At 43.7% G+C, this 19430-nt stretch overlaps 1 protein-coding gene across 2 annotated transcripts in view; it reads right to left on the bottom strand.

Moving 5' to 3' along the window:
• Nucleotides 1-4348: 4348 nt before the first annotated feature.
• LOC144934615 (uncharacterized) overlaps nt 4349-19430 on the bottom strand; it is a 109253-nt gene continuing 94171 nt past the window's right edge. For both annotated transcript variants that reach the window (XM_078860623.1, XM_078860622.1), the window contains 4 exons: nt 18497-18583; nt 17122-17203; nt 16721-16806; nt 4349-13314 (listed from right to left, as the gene is read on the bottom strand). In XM_078860623.1, coding sequence (XP_078716749.1) covers nt 13117-13314; nt 16721-16806; nt 17122-17203; nt 18497-18583 — 453 coding nt within the window. In that variant the 3' untranslated portion in view covers nt 4349-13116. The remainder of the gene's footprint in view (nt 13315-16720; nt 16807-17121; nt 17204-18496; nt 18584-19430) is intronic.

The raw sequence follows: 19430 nt of genomic DNA, 5'->3' as shown, positions 1-19430 counted from the left end.
CGTCGTTAGCCCCGCCCCCCACATCCACTGGCCCCGCCCCCTCCTCCACTGGCCCCGCCCCCTCCACTGGACCCGCCTCCTCTACTGGCCCCGCCCCCCTCCTCCACTGGCCCCGCCCCCCTTAACTGGCCCCACCCCCATCCTCAGCAGCATCTGATTCAACATAATTTCAGACATACTCTTCGGTTCTCTTAGGTTTTTTCGGTAAAGTCACGTAGGGAAAAAATAAGTAAATAATAAAATAATAGCGGTAATCATAGAAATAATGTATTTTTTATTACTATTATTATTTCTATTATTTTATTATTTACTTTTTTTTTGTCTACGTGACTTTACCGAAAAAACTTAAGAGTATGAATCATTGCAGTCACGAAAGCTTCAAATCTAGAATTCTCTTCGGTTCTTTCGGTAAAGTCACGTGGGTAGAAAAATAAAACTAAATAATGTGATGTATTATTTGTATTTTGTTTTATTTTTCTACCTACGTGACTTTACCGAAAGAACCAAAGAGCATGGATTCCTGCAGTCACGAAAGCTTCAAATCAGGATAATTATTACAGAATCAGAATACAGGGACTCCTCTACTTACGAACGAGTGAGGCTCCAGAGGTCTGTTCGTAAGTCGATGTGTTCGCAAGTCCAACTTTACTCCTGTCGATTCCAAACATGTTATAAGGCGTGTACACTAAATACGGGGAATGGCTTTAAACGTTGTATAATCGCCTGTAGATGTAGATGCCACTGGCTCTTCACGTTCTGCAATGTAGATGCCAGAGGTGTGGACTCGAGTCATGTGACTTGGACTCGAGTCAGACTCGAGTCATGAATTTGATGACTTGCGACTCGACTTGGACTTGCATAACAATGACTTTGTCCCACCTATGAGATGTGGACTCGAGTCATGTGACTTGGACTCGAGTCAGACTCGAGTCATGAATTTGATGACTTGCGACTCGACTTGGACTTGCATAACAATGACTTTGTCCCACCTCTGGTAGATGCCACTGATTCTCTATGTTCTGTAGATGTAGATGCCACCACCGCCATCTATTGCGTGGCAGTTGAACTTACGACTCTCGGTCCGAACAGGAAACTGGACATATGGACAGGTTTGTTCCTACTTCTCAAAGTTCGTGAGTCGAATGTTCGTAAGTAGAGGCGTATCTGTATGTATTTATACTGGAGTAGTCCGATTAGCTATAAAGCTCCTTTTCATGAGCCATGGGCAGATAGCTCGTAGGTGTCCACTGAACATTTCGTCACTTATTTCCACTTTCCTCATCTGTCTTGTAGTGCCAATATGCTCAAGTAGAGCCGCATCTTTATGGCACCAATGTCGAATGTCGTCAAGCCATTTCTCTGTGAGGTCTTGCATTGATTCAACACAATCAGAATCTTTATTTGGACTGCTGGAGGAATCCCGATGAGCGTGTTATAAAGTAATAACAACAAAAACAAACAATACAAAACAAACCATAGAAGTGCAAAGTATAAGAAAGGTAAGTCACCAAAATAAGTAAATAACTAAACAAAAATAACTAAACACACATTTACAAAGTATATAAGTTAAAATTGCACAAGTACCGTACATAAATTCTCAAGCTTGAGAAATGCAGCAAAACAATAGCGAAAAACACCAAACTCTGGACCGGATTCGACATTCAGTGGCTCATCATCTCGCTTGAACCAAGGCTGGTGGTGACCTGTCGGACGTCCACAGGTGGAGTGGCATTCCTGGGTGATGCGTGGAAGAGTGCCCGGCTCGAGCTGGGCCGTGGCACTCAGGAGGTATGGACCCCAGGACCCCCAAAAGGGGGCTGGGGGATGACGTGTCCACGACCCAGGTCCTTCTCGAAGGTTCGAGAAGGAGGGCGTGACTCGGGGTGGAGAGAGCCGGGACTGACTATATAAGCCGGACCCCTGAACGGGTCCAGCTGTTGTTGTGTAATTCTAGATTTGAAGCTTTCGTGACTGCAAGGATTCATACTCTTAGTTGTTTCGGTAAAGTCACGTAGGTAAAAAAATCTCATTTTTATTATAATTTTTTAATTAATTTTAATAAAATAATAATATAAATTATTTTATTTTTATTAATTTTAATTTCATTTTTTACCTACGTGACTTTACCGAAAAAACTAAGAGTATGTTGTGTACTTGAAGACCCGAAGCCGTCACCCTGAAGAGGAGCCTGAAGAGGAGCCTGAAGACAAGACCCGCACCGCAGCCAGGGTCGCGTCGCCCTCTGCCTCCCCAGTGCGAGGCGCGTCAGCCCGGAGGACAGAAATCCGTAGAGTATCGGGTGGAAGGAAGGGGCCGTTACCCCTTCGTGTAAAGGTTACCCTTGTTGTTATAATAAACGCGTTGCCTTTATTGAAGTCTCGCTCTCCATTCTTCTACCCACCGCACAGCAAGGAACCTCGTGTCTGGAGGAATGTCTCGATGGCGCCCTCTACCGCACGGAATGAGACGCTCCACTGCAAAGGCGCTGAATCTGGACGCCCTGTGACCCATGGCACATTGCCGCCTGCACGACAAGCAACACCCATTTAACTTCCCACGTGCGAGAAACTCCCATTTAATATTGTGTTATGTAATCACAACACAGCGATTTATTATTTATATTATTATTTATATTATTTTTATTATTTACTTTTATTTTTACCTACGTGACTTTACCGAAAAAAACCTAAGAGTATGAATAACGACATTAGTTTTGGGTCGATCTAGGATCCATATCTAACAATAAGGGCCATTGTCCAATGCCTCTACAAATTTGGCAGTTCACCAGGATTGGTTTAATTAAAGCAATCTGACTGCTGATGAGAGACTGAATGTCAAGACCCGTCCTGCTGAAAGGATGCACTCCTCCACGTGCTGGTGTGATACTTGTGTTTATTCTTTGGGTCTTTCGGTAAAGCCACGTAGATAGGAAAATAATACAATTATCAGGACGTTTCGACCGCAACACAGGCAATCGTCATCAGATGAAAAAATATAGCGGGAGAGCTGCCGAGGCAGGAAAAAAAGGAAACTCTCTCGCGATGTTATTTCACGTGATGACGATTGCTTGTGTTGCGATCGAAACGTCGTGGTAATTTTATTATTTTTCTATTTACGTGGCTTTACCGAAAGACCCATAGAATATGAATTCCTGCAGTCACGAAAGCTTTAATTCAATACTTGTTTTTAGGTTGAGTGATAGACATACGATGGTAACGGATTGTCTGCTTGTTTATTCTGTTAGTCATATTCTCCACAACGAAGCGAATCATTATGTAGCGTTATCTTTTATCGTGCAGTGCCACGAAGGCTTCAGTGGTCATTGCGATGTGGGTTGAGATTGTCTCACGGGCGCCCTCTACTGGACGGGATCGATCGTTGCCACGGCTTTGCACCACGTGAGCACCCTGAGGTGGCCTCGGCCCTGCCACATGGAAACGACCACTCCACACTTCCCAGTTCCATTGCATGAGCTCAAGCTGATGAAGCCAGCACGAGGCTATGCTCATCGTCATCAACAACCCTGCGCCAGGGAGTTCAATACCACATTCTCCCCTCAGGGCCCTGAGACAAGTTAATGATTTTAAAGGTGGGACGATTAGTCGATGAAGTTGATGAATCAACTACTTTTTACGTGGTTGATTCCTCAGACTCCTTCAAAACGGCGGACGCCCTGCCATCCTGCCTCCCGAAGGCAAGAAGCCCCCTCGGTTTGGACATCTGCGAAAAAGAGCGTCATAGCTCATGGGATTTCTCCAGGACGAATTCTGATTCTGAAGTCACGGCCAACGTGAACCACACGTGGGACGAAGTGAGATGTTCACGGCTATTGTTTGTTATCAGAATTGTCAAACGAACCGATAATCAGAAGACTAATTCATTACTTAATCGCATTTTCCATATTGTAATGCTTGATCAATAATGATTGTGATGATAATGAATCACAAAGTTGTACTCATTGTATTGATCCTGGATGGACGATGGGCTGTGTTGACTCTGGACTGGTATTTAAACTCAACACTTGCCAATTGCGAGTTGAGAGCTCCCGCCGGTGGCATCCGCCCAGGATAATGACGTGGGCTCTCGACATCTCAGCACAAGACGCCTATGACTCGAGTCGCCCCCAATCTACACGGTCAAAATCACAATTCATCGTTTTTACTTGATCAGGGCTGTGAGCCTGTGTCGTGGTGATTGCTTGGGACGACTATTTTAAGGTTTGCGAGAAAAAAACAATTGAATGTTTTTGTTGTATTATTTATTCGTGTTCCCGATGAAAACTAAAACGTGCACATTGCAAAATGCGTCAGACGTCATTTAAATAACAAAAGACAAAATCAAGCAGCCCTACAGATAAGAATAACCTGTTTATTTGATGCTTGGGCTAAATTGAGCAGCTACAGTAGATACACGAAAACTGAAACGGCAAACACGTTACTGGAAATCACGGAGCCACTACTACATACGACAGAAACAAAACGTCGAATCACGTTGCGCAAGAGCCAGCACAACCACAACCCAAATGCAAAGCACAGCAACCACATCGTCCATCTGCTTTGTCGCCTGTCTCCCCCGAGATCTGTTACACTGCCGACCAGAGGAGAGAGCACGTGGGCTCGTCTTCGAGAACTCCCATCGAGGCTGCCCACGAATGTTGAACTGACTCACAAGTCGACTGCGATGCCATGTGTTAAAAAACAGAACACGTCAAGCGTGGCGTTTAACTTCCCATAAGAGAAAGCATCAACCAATTTATAACAGTATGCAATCGTGTTTATGATCACGTTTGAGATAAGTACACCATATGGCAGTTTTGTGAAACAATGCACTCTGCCATTATCAAACAAAACATTCAGCCAACCCAGTGACGCCAGTGAATTACACTCACACTGGCAAACACATATTCAAACAAAGTTGTGTGAGCTCTCTGCAATCCAACCAAAGGCATACATTTCACGTGTGTTGACCTTTATCCGGTGTCACAGTAATGCTGCAGATGCACAACAAGCAAGGAAACATTGTCTGTTGCTATATGTTCCGGTGAGCATCGTTTCGGTGTGAAAATATTAAGTGATTGAGTCTGAATTAGCAGATTTTCCTCACAGCGATGCGTTTCCTAAAATCGCCTGCATGGGCTGAGTGACGCGTATGGCTGCATTGGGGAGCTGTGAAGGGTTGCCCGCAGGTGGAGGAGCTTTTGGAGCAACGTGTTGGCCCACAGTATCAAGTGAGAAACGGAAATCAAAGGAGCGTTAATCCTGACACCGTAGCTGGATCAATTCCCCGTTCTCCCCGCTATTTATTACCTGTGATGCAAGCTGCAAATAATGTTAAGACTTCATTGTGGAGATTCAGCATTTCATCCAAATTGTTGGTGGAAAGAATTGTTTTTTAAAACGAGTAGCTATGACAGCACGGGTTAACAGAATAAGCATCATCCCTAGAATCGTTAAAATCAATATGACGCCTCTGTGTGCAAACACGTTCTGTACTTCTGTTATGCTGCAGTTATTTTGTTATTACAGCCAATAAAGCCTGGGTTTCAATATAGCATCTATTTGAAACTCTGGGAGAGATGAATGGCCACTCACAGTTATGTAACCAGATTGCCAGCATTCTTTATCAGAGCAAGTTGTTTTTTGTTTGCAATCGTGAATTCACGAGTTTTCTCCCAGGGAGCTGTGTCTGTTGGTGCCTAGTCTGCAATAAGTATGCATCCTGCGTCAGAGTTATGTTTACAGTCTGCAACAGGGCAACTTGATTCTGAGTGAAGACACAATCCACTGGGGAAATTTCACATTTTTTACCCAACAGTGCAGGGGGGGAAATAAGCAAAAATAAATCAACAAAAAGAAAAGTAGAAGTTTATAGTTGACCTTATTCATTTTTCGTAGAGATTTAAAATGGAAAACATCAGTATATTTGACTATAAGTGTACTACAAGTAGCAATGCAGCAGACTAAGGGAGGTGTAATAAATGTGCAGCAGCAGCTGAATAATTATACCAATTAAATTCCTGCATGAGAGAATCGGGTTGAGATCTGAGGTAAATAAACCTCTCAAAAAGAATGTTACGCTCTTCTCAACCTGTTCCCAATCCGCGGCGGCGATGTGGACGCAAAATTGTCAATGCCATGGCCAGTCTTGTGGTACGGGCACAACAGCATTGTGTCAAAGGTGCCTCATTTCAACTGCGAGAGCTCATGCTTTAAATAGAACAGCGCCATTAGGCATGTCCAGTGCGACCGATGAAAAATGGTGAAATTGGTTGACCCGAATTGTTACTCTGAATAATGCAGCGTCTCCGCGAGAATGCCAGCAGAGATAAAGAGCGGAACAGCATATGGTGGTGGTGGTGCACCTTTACGCTACCATTGGGGTCACTGCAAATGGTAAATCACGCCATCGCAGCTGCACCTGAGGTCGTATGCACCGTAGCCTGTTACACTTGGATGCACTCCTCTTGCACGGCTGAAGAATGTGGCGTTGTGTGTAACTGGGAATACACTGAGCGCTGTGTGGTGCAATAATTATCACGGTGCAACAACATTTTTTTTTATTTAAAGCTTTCGTAACTGCAGGGATTCATATTCTTGGTTCTTTCGGTAAAGTCACGTAGAAGGGAAATAATAAAATAATATAAATATAAAACAATAAAAATGCTCACGACGGTTTCGTGTTTCAGTCGAAACGTCGTGAGAATTTGTTTTGTTTTATATTTATATTATTTTATTATTTCCCTTCTACGTGACTTTACCAAAAGAACCAAAAATATGAAGCAACAACAATTATCAACGAGCCCGAGCACCGCGGGAACGCAATGGAGACGATGTAAGCTTGCTTGTTGTGCAGAAACTCACACGGCATTCTTATTTACACCGTTGCTCCACCGGGCTTCCTCCGTTATTGTAAACCAATTTCCATCCATATCCGAACAATCTACTTAAACCCAGTTGACAATCTGTTCACGACTTGGAAATAAGTCAATTTAATGTTCCCGCACCTGGGGTCTGTTTTGTGGTGGTGGTGGTGGTGGGGGGCGGAGAGTTTTCGTATCCAAACTAAAAGGCCTTGATAAATGGTGCTGTGATTTCACCTTGTGACACACGCACGCTCATAGAACGACCAGTGTTATTTTGTGTTATCTTCTTGTAACAGAAAAATCGCCCCCCCCCCCACCACCCAATTACCCCAGCAGACCTGCTGCTGGACCCTGACACATCGCACTTAATAACAAGCATCCGTCGTCACTGTTCGACCCCTACGCTATGCACTCTATCGGGAGAACACGAGCCATCGTCACTGGACCCTTTATACATTGTAGTCAGCCAATGGATGTCTAAAAATAACGTCATATTCTTATTCACTGTATTTTTCCCCCAAACCAGTTTAACTGATATCATATTATCTGGTTAGTGTCACGTCGACCAAATTCAGACGGACAAATACCACAACTCACGCTGGGGGTCAAATCGTAGCCGGTGTCCTCCTCCCTGCGTCTCGCGTGAAGCGAGCACGCAGTGCCTTGGCCAGGCCTGCTGCACACACTTTCTCTTTTAGCATTTTTGCCCTGAAAAGTACAAACTGCACCATCATCCTCTGCTGATAACCTAAACTTTGGCACAGCAGTTCGGAGACATTTGCAGAATGTTCTTTACCCTGTGTTTTTTTAAAAATCTCTCTCTCTCTTTTTTGTTTCAATAAATGTTCAACTCAGTAAACCCGCAACAAACAGACCTTAATTACAAGACACTTGGCCTATCCAAAGCTGTACGTGACTGCACATCATAAGCCAAGCCGAATGCTGTGTGCGTGATTCACAACTCCACTTGTGCTCACGGCTGTCTCCACACATTTCATTGTCTCTGTATGTCCCTTGTTGCTATACTCGTCCAGGCATATCCATTAAAGTGCTAAGTTTAGTAAGCATTAAACTTAAATCTCAAAACAGACATGCAAATTCATTCAATATCTAACTGGTCTAACCATATCGGAGTATAGAGAAGTAGTGTTAGTACGCTTCTAAAGTAATAGAATGTTAAAGGCTGTTTTTTTGTTTTAGTTTTTTTGTTTGTTAAGCGGCTAAAGAATACAGTTATCATAACACAATATATAATATCGTAATTCCGTTCATCTACTACAAGTAACGTAGAGAAATCTTACAATAGCCTAGGGTATTAACAAAACACGCGGTGGTGCAGGTGCATTGTTGAGCTGGGTAACAACAGCAGAATAATCCTTGAGGAGCAAAACAGGCAGAAGTATGTTTTATATTTGCTCGCCACAGCTTGCTGGGCAACACTTCATTTAAAGTTAAATTAACATGTATTAAATCGTGTAGTATCCGATTACAAACAACCTTAAGCATAATAAGCAAACTAGGTCAGAGAATTGATTTGATCTGGTCTCACGTTTGCATATGTCACAGTGTTGTTGTGTTTTTCTCTCGCATTAAAAAACTATAATCTACATTCACCTGCACTGATCACACCAGTTCGTGGGTTGCAACCTGGACTGGATCATTTCAGCCCTCTCCACCTTGAATGCTGTACGTGCCTAAGAAACCTAACGCAAATATAAGTATAAATTAAGTCGTCGTAACATATCGGTGCCTTAGAATAGTCTGGAAACAGGCCTTGGCAGTGCGTACACTCGATCGTTGATCAACTGCAGCATCCAACAGAGCCATCACGTGGCACCAGGAAAGCCCATAGCTTGTGATCCTGTCAGGGGGAGTCATCATTTTTGTTCAAAACAAATGTTCCTGGTAACTTAAAGACACCCCTCGGTGAGCCGAGCCAGCCAATGTCAAATCACTCACGTCTTGATGGCCTCAAGAAGACTTGCCGCAATGAGGCATTGTATCGTGCCCATTTCCTCGCAAACGCCTCACAGAAAGTCGTCGGCAAACACTCACTCTGACCTTTAACCAGCTTTTTTTGCTGCAATGCAAATATTACAATTTCCGTAAAGAGATAAAAACGAATGCTGATGGGATTTGTCTTTTGCTTTGGCAGTGCGCTCAACAAAAGTGTTTATGGGTAACGTTTCCGAGTGTGCCTCATAATTGTCGCGCATGAGACGTTTTTGTTTGCGATAAAACAATCGTGCTTGTGTTGCAATACTCACTAACTAGAAGTGTAATGGTACCAAGACAATTTTGTAGGGATAAGGGATTTAGAAAAATAAATCGCAGACATTAAGCAATTACATAGTAACCAGAAATGATATTTGTAATCAGGTTAGTCAGTTACTATTTTAGAAGCTACTTGGATAAGGATATAATTACAGTACTGGAAACCAAACATGCATTTGCATAGCAAATTCAAAGTTATTTCCAGACACCGGGTTTTTAAATAAATAATTCAATAAATTCCAATAGTAGGTGGCACTTTGCTTTTTTTTCATTTAACATAAAGTGTTAGCGCTCGTTTGCATGACGGATTGACTTGTCTTAAGCCAGGTGTCGTGGAACAGGGGTTGAACGCGTGGAATGAATCCAAACTTTTTCAGTCAAAGAAGATAATTCCATCGGCCTGATTAGAGGTGGCATGCAGCCAATCACGTGCAGGCGTTATATTTAAATATATATTTATATATATATGTGTGTATATATATATTTATATATATATATGTGTATATATATAAATATATCACATGGACAACTCAATTCCTCAAACCCTGAAAAAGTCTGGTGCTTGCTTTACTTGATTTAAATCCTGATAAACGCAACAAAAATATGTGAATGTTCCACTTTTACAATAAAGTAGGCGACTGACTGGACAGGTCCTCTATATAACGGCATGGTGGTGGACGTGTGTGTGTGTTGGACTTCTTTCACACCGTACGCAGCCAACCGTGCTCATCGGCGATGCTTAATAGACACATGCTGCTGGCGTGCAGCAAATATGTTGCGATTTCACACTCCAGTCATGTGCCACGATCGAGCGTGCGGAGTTTCCTCAAACGTTTGTGCGTCTTCTTGCGTATGGCGAGGGGGAGGGGGGGAGAGAAATGGTTTTGAAACGTGTTATATAATTGAATGCGACTTTTGTTCTTCTTCAATCAATCCAAGGAGGCCGTAGATGCTGCTGCTGCTGCCGCGGCGTGCGGTGACCCCGCCAGGGTGCTGAGTGGACGCGCTTCCACGCCGTGCCGATGAGGAGTCCGTAACATTCCATGAAATGTACCAACGGTCAGTTTTGGTCACTTAACAGTACAGCGTTGAATCCACTTGGGTAGAGGGCATGCCCAGTAGACGTGGAACCGTCGGCCAAACGTTGGACAAATGGTTCTAACCACAAGCCAACGTTGGCGTAACGTTGGCGCAAAGTTGGATTTTTTACCGTGTAATTGCTTATGGTGAACTTTTTTGGTAATGCTACTTTATAGACCAGTGGTCACTTGGAGATGATTTACCCACGCTTATTTCAGCCAAAGTGTTCGGCACGCTTCGTGGACAGATTGTGGACTCGCTACATTTAAAAAGCACGGCACACCCAACAGCAGCTAGCCTTCCAGTTCCACACGAGTACAGAAGCCAATGTGCCGCAGTAGTGCAGCAGCAAGCCTTGCGGCTTCCTCCGGCAATTAAGATAATGAGCACGGCATTGAGGGTAACATTGGCATCGCATCGTGCATTGTCTAATCAATATTATGTTCAAAAACTTCTCCACAACTGCAAGAAGCCATTACATATTCTATACTTATTTCTTGATGCTTCAGCATTGGGTATTTTCGTGGCAACTAAATAAATTGTCTACATTTTTGACTTTTCATAGAGATTTCATCGATACACATACAGATATTTTAATGTGAAAACTAGTTTCACATCTATTAACATTACTTATTGTATTTTTGTTTGTATTCATGTTTAGCTCATTGCAGTAACAAAAAAAGATGTGGAATCTGAAACGCATTACAGTTTATCAGAGGGCCAAATGGTCTGCATCCCTAACAATAAACACAGCTTATAAATGGTTAAGGATTGCTCCAAAACATTTACCACTTTATGCTACAGCACAACTTTAATAATCCGCGATCCAATATTCTGCGAAGGCCTGTAACTCGCGGATTCTTTGTTGTGTGCCAATGTGGAGCTGCAGGAGCCAATCGGCTGGGACACGCGGAGGTAAGATTTTTAATTTAGAAATGTTTGTTTTACATCACCACAAACTAGCTTTGTTCACGTGATTTGTTTCATATAACATAATTATAATTTATTAGACTTGGATATCGAGTCTTTAAAATACAAATCTACCCCAACGCAGACCCATATGGCAGATTTGTGCCATATGGATCTCGGAAAACCCGTTTTCTTGTAGTACAAATATTTTTGCAGATTGATTGAATCGTGTCGCCAATTGCTCCCATAACCTGTGGCACGTCGTACTGGCACGACTTGTTTCCGTGGATAACAAAACCTACCGCTGCGGTGTGCCACGGCTTACAGGATCCGCGATATGACCCCTCCCCCATATTTCGGATTACTGGAGTTTCCGCTGTGTATCTTGTCACCCTTCAACCCTGTTGTTGACACGATGGCATTGTGGTTGAGCTGAGCAGTGTTTTTGTTTATCACCAAAACTCCATCTACTGTTTAGAAAGCCCGCATTAGCTTGGCTTGTTTGAATCCTTTCTCACTCTCTTTGTCACGTGGTCAAATGCGTACACTTTAGATGGAATCGCCAGCATCAGCACAAGGTGGAACAATCCAAATCGCATGTCCTTTCATTTGCACAAAGAGCGGAAGACTCCAAACAGAACAAAACATAACTTCACTTGCTTGGTCACACTTGCTGGTGCAAGTGTGACCAATTCCATTTTGCATTTGGCATCACTGATGATTGGTTAGTAGACTGAACCAACACAAGGTTTTCCAGTCTGCTTAAAACCAGAGATGGTCAAAATGCATAACTTTAGTTTCACTGTGCGGGATAGCTTTTGGGTTTCGCCCGTAAAGGGAAATTGAGAAAGCTGAAGCCACATCGACTCGAGTGAAAACCAACCTTGGCTTTGCAAACTGCTAAGGACCAGCTGTTTAGTAGCATATAACATCGTCCTGCTGTGGTTACTTGCTGAGTAAAACCAGGAGAGTCTGTTGTGTTTTAGTCACTGTTAAATATAGCTTCATATTTTTTTGGCAAAAGTAATGTCACATTAAAGAAAAGCATATCCATTGCGTAAGCAAGGGCAGCCTCTTGCCGAGCCAAAGCACATTGGCTGTGTCGTCATAATCCTGTCCCATCCCTAGTGCAAGCGCGCTCCCTGAAACGTAGCATTGGACGATGCAAATGGATGAAAAAAATGCAAATCCGTCTGCTGGTGGAAGGGTTAAAAGTCGTGGATGAGAATGTTCTAACATATTTTATCTGCGCAGTGGCAGACGTTGGGGCAAGCCACTTTAAGCTAGAGCCATTTACAGAGGGGTATACTTATATAATACGTTAATAAGAATAATATGACTTGCCTAAATTGGAAATCACGTTGGATGCATTTCATAGGAAATGCTTTCTGCTGACGACAAAGTCCGTCAGAACGTTTGTCGGTCACAATGCTATGCACGGTCTTATAGACCTCATGAATTGCATGCTCATATAATATCCGATCTTCTGCACGAGGAGCCCCATTGTGAACGATCACAAAATGGTGAACAGATGCCGCGTGGCTCTGCGTTTGTAGCGAGATTGCGGTGTTAAGTTCATGCGGTATGTCTACATCATGGGGCGCGCGACATTTGCGGCGCTACGTTGAATGCATGCTGTGCGTGCATTAAGCGGTGTGTGGCAGCCTCTCGTCGTTTTCGCACACTTGCGCTCTGTGTCAGCAAATATCAAAGCTGCGTCAATGCACAGCTATGAGCGGCGGCTGGGTACATCTCAAACCTGCGACAGGACCGGCGCCGCATCGCACTCCTTTAAAAGCCACGAAAGAAAGGAAATGCGAGGTTACTTAAGGCCTACGATCACACCACACGAGTACCACGCGACTACATGCTTTCATCAGCAAAATGCACTTTGTAACGTTTCTGTTCACCATTACGCCGATCGCAGAAAATCTGGCCCGTGATACGTGGGGGGAAGGGGGGGGGGGTGGGGGCACGAGGGGCTGGGCCCCTTACAAGCCCTGCTGGACCAGCACTGCGGCGAGCTGGCTGGCCGGCGGCTCGGACTGCGCGAGGCCGTCCGGTTGCGAGAGGCTGCCCATGGAGCACACTTTGCTGATGCGCAGCGGGGAGGGCCCTCCGGACGCGCTGGGGGAGCGCGAGCGGCTCTCCGCCCGGGCCTCGCTCGTGTCCTTCGGCGGCGAGTCGGTCTGTGGGGCAGCGACAGTTGTTGTCGTGTTGCTTCCTCGGCATACAGACGAGGCTCAGACACAAGATACATCCAAGCTATTCCATACGAGATACAATAAAAAAAGATCAATCATTAAGCAACGTGGTCATTGGTTGGATATGCATATGCATAATAGAAAAAACCCGAAACCTTTAGTCCAAGAATAAATACTTATGATGTTTCCTTCCAACAGAGGCCTATAGAAGGATTATCTGGATTTAACTCTGCTGCTGTGGCCTCCTCCTTACCCCATGATTGTGTGCAGTAGCCCAGCTCCAAGATTGGCATCTGCTGGCAAAGCCGAATCATTGCAGCTTGGGTTGCTGAACACTTTTCCAAATGAATTTAATTTGCTAATGGACAGAAGTTGAGGGTTTAATATGGGTGAGTGTGTGATGGCCCAAGCCCAGGACCGGCTTGTTGGCTGATAGCCCAGTCAAACCCTGCTTGGCGGCCCTGTTCGCAGAGATCCTCCCCCCCTCTCAGGGTGTTGATAAATGAGTCTTCCTCAGTGTGCAGAAACCCAAGGTAGCTTTAGCACTGTGGAACAGTCTTCAATCTGCAGAGATTTAATACACAGTAAGCCAGTGGCAGCTTGGGCCTTGGCTGTGCTTGCAGTTGGGCAGTCAGGTGGCTCATCGAGTTGAGTTCTAGCTTAGAATAAGCTGAAACGTTTCATAATATAAATTTTTAAATGCTCTAAGAATATTCTTGGTTCTTTCGGTAAAGTCACGTAGAAGGGAAATAATAACAATACAATTTTATTATGTTTTATTATTATTTTATTATTTCCCTTCTACGTGACTTTACCGAAAGAACCAAGAATATGAATCCTTGCAGTCACGAAAGCTTTAAATTGCTATAAGAATATTATTCTAATTATACTTGAAAAATAATCCACACTACTTATCACAACTTCTATATTTGTAATGGAAGTTTTAGTTTTAATTATAATGCTTTAGAACGTTTATTTCAACTTAACCTTTGCTCCCCGAACTTACAATGCTTTAAAATAATGATGAGTTTTACATAGCGTCATGTACGCATATCGCATCTCACAATCGCTGAGCAAGCATAGGCAAGCTGGAAGGCAACCAGGCGCTAAGACGGCGCGAACAATTGTCCAAGTTCTGCCGTCTTCTCTCTATAGCAAGGAGAGTTTATACGCACGGGGTGGAAACCGGGGCATCCGGAGAAAACCACGCGTTAAATGAACACGCGTTACAAGTCTGCTCTATTGTTAAACCCGTATCGTTTTCCCAAGTGTGTCTTGTTAAACAACGTTGTCTCAATGGGTTCTTACATGGTTGAAATAAAATGTAATTTATGTAGTTAAATAAGAGTTAACCAACCAGTGCTCTGGAAAAATGTCCCACCACACTAAGCATTACATAATAGTTGGGCATACATGACAGGTGTGATTTTCTGGAAATTGGATCAATTTCACACCAATTTTCTGTTTCATTAATCTCTTTACTGTTTTTTTGTTAAAATCATGAAATCCTGGTTGTGTTTTTAAATCAAACTTTAAGTTGGTAATCTAATTAAGTGCAGTTACAGTGCATAAACAATGTTTATATTTACAGAGACTCATGTGCACAGCACGGGATGGTTACTAGAACAAACTAATTTGCACAGATGCGTCGTCCTCATCATTCACTGTCTTCGACTGTTAACGAACGCGAATAACATCCTTGTGCCTTGCTTAATACTCTTCAGGTATCTCTCGATTTGCCAACGCTCGGTTTATGAAGTATCGCATCAACGCAACTGAACAAATCATGGACGCTTTTTGATGAACGAAATTGAATTTCCACGCGAGAGAAAGTTCACTCCGGCAGGCGGCACGAGGTCATCAAACAAGTGCCACCCGGGAGGCCGCAGCGTCACGTGTCCCTGCAGGGCAGCGTCACGTGTCCCTGCAGGGCAGCGTCACGTGTCCCTGCAGGGCAGCAGTGACGTCTCCACGTCACCTTGCCACTCATTCCAACATGCAGATCGTTTGGTGAGTTCCCTGAAAAGGTTAATTATTTTTGTTTTACATTAATTACTATTCAATCGCTTCAATATGTATGTTCTTTATCATTTTTTTGTATTGTGAAAAGTGATATAGGTTTATTATATTTTAGGTTCGGAGTAGAGTTGGAGTGAGTCTGAAACACATCCCGAATTGTGTTGTATTAAATTAATGAGAAAAGCCATTCCGATTTACGAAATTTCATTTTATGCGCGTTTTTTAAAAAACACATCCCTTTGGTAAATCGAGGGATACGTGTACTCTAAAGCCCTGTCTTCAAATAAATACTGTAAAGCTGTCCTAATGATGTTTTAATACGCTTCACATTAACCGTTTGAAGCTCTTCTTCATTCACCAATCCCATTCATTAAGGTTACGTGTAACATCGCGGTGTTCCAATAGCTCTTTAGGTGGAATGCCACAACTCGTCAAGAGCATCAAATTACACCGTCCACAATGCGTTCTGTCGAATGCACGTATTTGTTGAATTCACGCAGACGCTGATTGCATTCTCTGTTTTTCTCTGTGCATGAATCAAGCTGCCACACCACGGATCGACATCACCCGTGTATGGATCTGCTTGAGAATAAATGGAACGCCACACGCTGTCTCCCTGCTCTGGGAAGATGAAAAGCCTCTTTCCAAAGCAATTCTTCGGGGAGCGTACAACGAAGTTTACCTCATTACTGCCACCACTCTCACGAAAATAAAGCAATCGCTAAACAAAGCCCAACTATTCATTTGGCAATTTGTCATGGCTGTCAGACAAATAATTCATTTTTTTAATTTACATTCCTCATTGCTTGACTCCCATGCACAACCTTTGATTCCACTTGTGCTTAGTAAAATGTAAACTTTATTCTACGAATTTCAACGTAACCATTAAAACGAATCAACACCAGCACCTACTACAAATGTACAACAGAGATAATATCAACAGTGGTGGTGTCTCTGATAGGCAAATCGAGCCAAGTTCACCGATGCACCACAAATGTCTGGGAGATCGAACTTCACCGGCCACCCTCTGCATTTCCAGTCCAGTGGCCACACCGTTCCAGTGTGCGCCTCGGCATTAGGAAGCCACTGGAGCTATGCAATATTAAATCTAGATTGAGCACTCATTCCTTGAGAATTGCATTTTGTGTTTAGTTTGTTGTCCTTCTCTCGCACTTGTGATAAGCACGGTTGGTTATGTACGGTGCGAAAGAAGTTTAAAATACATATACGTGGTTAATTCCAGGCTACGTGTCACAAGAGCCGTGGTGCACGTGGTTCATTCTGCAGGCACACACACACACGTGCGAGGAGGGCTCACAGGGTCAGCATCGCGAGTAACTGGCGAGGACATGGCAGATCGTGCTATCCTCACCTTGCTCCCCACCTCGCCCAGGACGTTCTCCAGAGAGGCTCCCTTGCTCTTGTCCCTGTGGCTGGGAATGGTCACGTTCCCTCCTCCTGTGGGGCGCACGGTCGGTCAGTGCTGTACTTTCACAAGTGTGCACGTGCACAGGTGCACAGGTGTGCACGTGCACACGTGCACAGGTGCACAGGTGTGCAAGTGTACAGCCAGGCCTCACGGGTACCAAGCTGGCTGTCGCAGGTGCACAAGTCACGTGACACAGCTGTTTTTGATCTGATTTCTGTCCGCTTCATTTTGGTGACCCAGGTTCCGCTTTGCAACGGAGCGTCTCCCCTGGTCTCGTGACTTCTCACTTGCTTCGACAAAACGAGCTCTAGGTGTGAGCCCTGAGTACTCCCTCCCCCACGCACCTGGCTTGTGGTGGATGTTGTGCTTGGAGCCACACTTCGCCGTCACGTGGCTCAGATCGATCTTCTTGGTCACGATCTGCACCTGCTCGGAGTGGTGGGGACGTGGTTGAAAGTGGGAATTTAAGGGTGCGTGCCTTCTGCAGTTGGTGTTGGTTATCGTGATGGCGCATGTATTTATGTGTGCATAAGGAAGGACTACAAACTAAACACAAAAAGCAGTTCTAAAGAAATGAGTTTTCAATGTAGATGATTTAAAAGCTCAGAGCTCCAGTGGCTTGCTAATATCGGAAGGAAGAGCATTCCAGACGGCCGCAGAAGTGTATCTGAAAGCGCTGCGCGATGCGGTGACCACCGCCTTTGTTTGATGGCTTAGCCAAAAGCAGCTGCTGCTGCGAGAATGACCGGCGTTTGCGTGATGGTTTACTCTCCTTAACAAAGTGAACATGCAATACCATTTCAATATTGTATAGTATCCACATCAAGACTTTTCACAAAAATTAGAAGGTAATACAGGTTATAAGCATATTAACAATACGTCCATATAGAATATCAGCTGGAAAAAAAATACTGGTAATGAATTTGACATTGCTATTAGATAATTTATAATATTACAAATCAAAGGTAAACTAGCCACAATTAAATTGCCATAATATGAGGCACAGCACATTGTTATTTTTTGTTCATCCCGTTTGTTGTTGTGAATAATCCATATCCATTGGACACAACAGTGGAACAAAGCAATGCCAGAGATGACTCGCACACATGACGTGGCCAGTCTCCCTCGGCCAGGACGGGAGGCGGGATACATTTGGGCAGATGACGTCGGTAGAATGGCAAAAAAAGATATAATTATAGGTTCACGCACAGCTCCAGTTCTGGGTATAGCTGTACTCCATGCCATTTCCCCGGGTCGACAAGGACACACGTGCTCACGAGGCCGTGACTGGGATGTGATAACGCAACGTAAAGCGGAGCAGCAGTGCAACACTCGGCCAGGACAGCTGCCTGTCTTGCATTCAATTTACAAAATAAGTATGCTCAAGCGATGCCAAGTTTGAAGAAAATACATAGATAGTGTTGTTACTAGGGCGCTGACATCACACTGCCTATCATATGTGTTGTACGAAACTGAAAAAAAACACAGCCCGAGGTCTGTGTTGTTATGATTTTTAAATTGAATGCTTCGTCAGAAAAAAAGCATATTCCAAGTTGGAGGAACCATGATAGGGGATCAACAGGAATGATGGCACATCTGTATACCAATACACACCACTCTATTGTTCTACAGCATTGTGGGAAATGCCATGGGCTCAGGTGAAGCGACGCAAGATCACAGCAGGAAGGAAACCAGAGACGTGAGCGCCAGAATACTCACGCGCCCTCCTCCTGGCACGTGTTTGATGTTGGCCATGGAGCCACACTTGGACTGCACGTGACTAAAGTCGAGCTTCTTGCTGAAGACCTACACACGTCGCACGGCACGAGGCGAAACCGCACGTCAGGCTTAGTGGAGGCTCTTCTGATGCTGCGCCGGCCACTGTGGTGCAGTGCTTGGTGCAGCGTCCAATTACGAGTTGTGGGAGAAGAGTGATTTGTGATGAATGTAATTCAAGAGAATACTGGCATGACTATGCATGTAGAGTCCTCGCTTGTATCACAACCAACAAAGGCATGTGACGTTCAATAATGAAGATATGTAATCAGACGAAGAATGTGACTGACAATGTATGAAAATCATGCCGTGTATTCGCATGTAAACTATCGAAGCGATCCGTTGTGGCGTCATGTTTAAGCACGGTTCTGATGCTAACAGGTAAAGAGGATGAAAAACAACACAACAACATTCATAATTTTATTTCGATTTAAAGCTTTCGTGACTGCAGGGATTCATCTTCTTGGTTCTTTCGGTAAAGTCACATAGAAGGGAAATGAAAAAAATAATAAAAATAAAACATAATAAAATAATTATTTTATTATGTTTTAACAATAATAATAATTCAGGCCCCTGCTGCTCTAAACCCACAGCACTGGAGTGGAGAGGGATTCATATTCTTGGTTCTTTCGGTAAATTCACGTAGAAGGGAAATAATACAATAATAAAAATATTTAATTATAAAACAATTCTTTATTATTTGGTTCTTTCGGTTAAGTCACGTCTAAAGATAAAATAATAAATTAAATAATAGAATACGACGTTTCGATTGCAACACAAGCAATCATCATCAGGTATAATGAAATAGCGACATAATATCTAACCAGAAAACTATAGACAGACATATTAGCAGACAGATATCACAAGATACATACAT

This window comes from Lampetra fluviatilis, chromosome 10, assembly GCF_964198595.1.
Source record: "Lampetra fluviatilis chromosome 10, kcLamFluv1.1, whole genome shotgun sequence".
NCBI lineage: Eukaryota > Metazoa > Chordata > Hyperoartia > Petromyzontiformes > Petromyzontidae > Lampetra > Lampetra fluviatilis.
The sequence above is the reverse complement of the archived record's forward strand: the minus strand, read 5'-3'. Positions and strand labels throughout refer to the sequence as shown.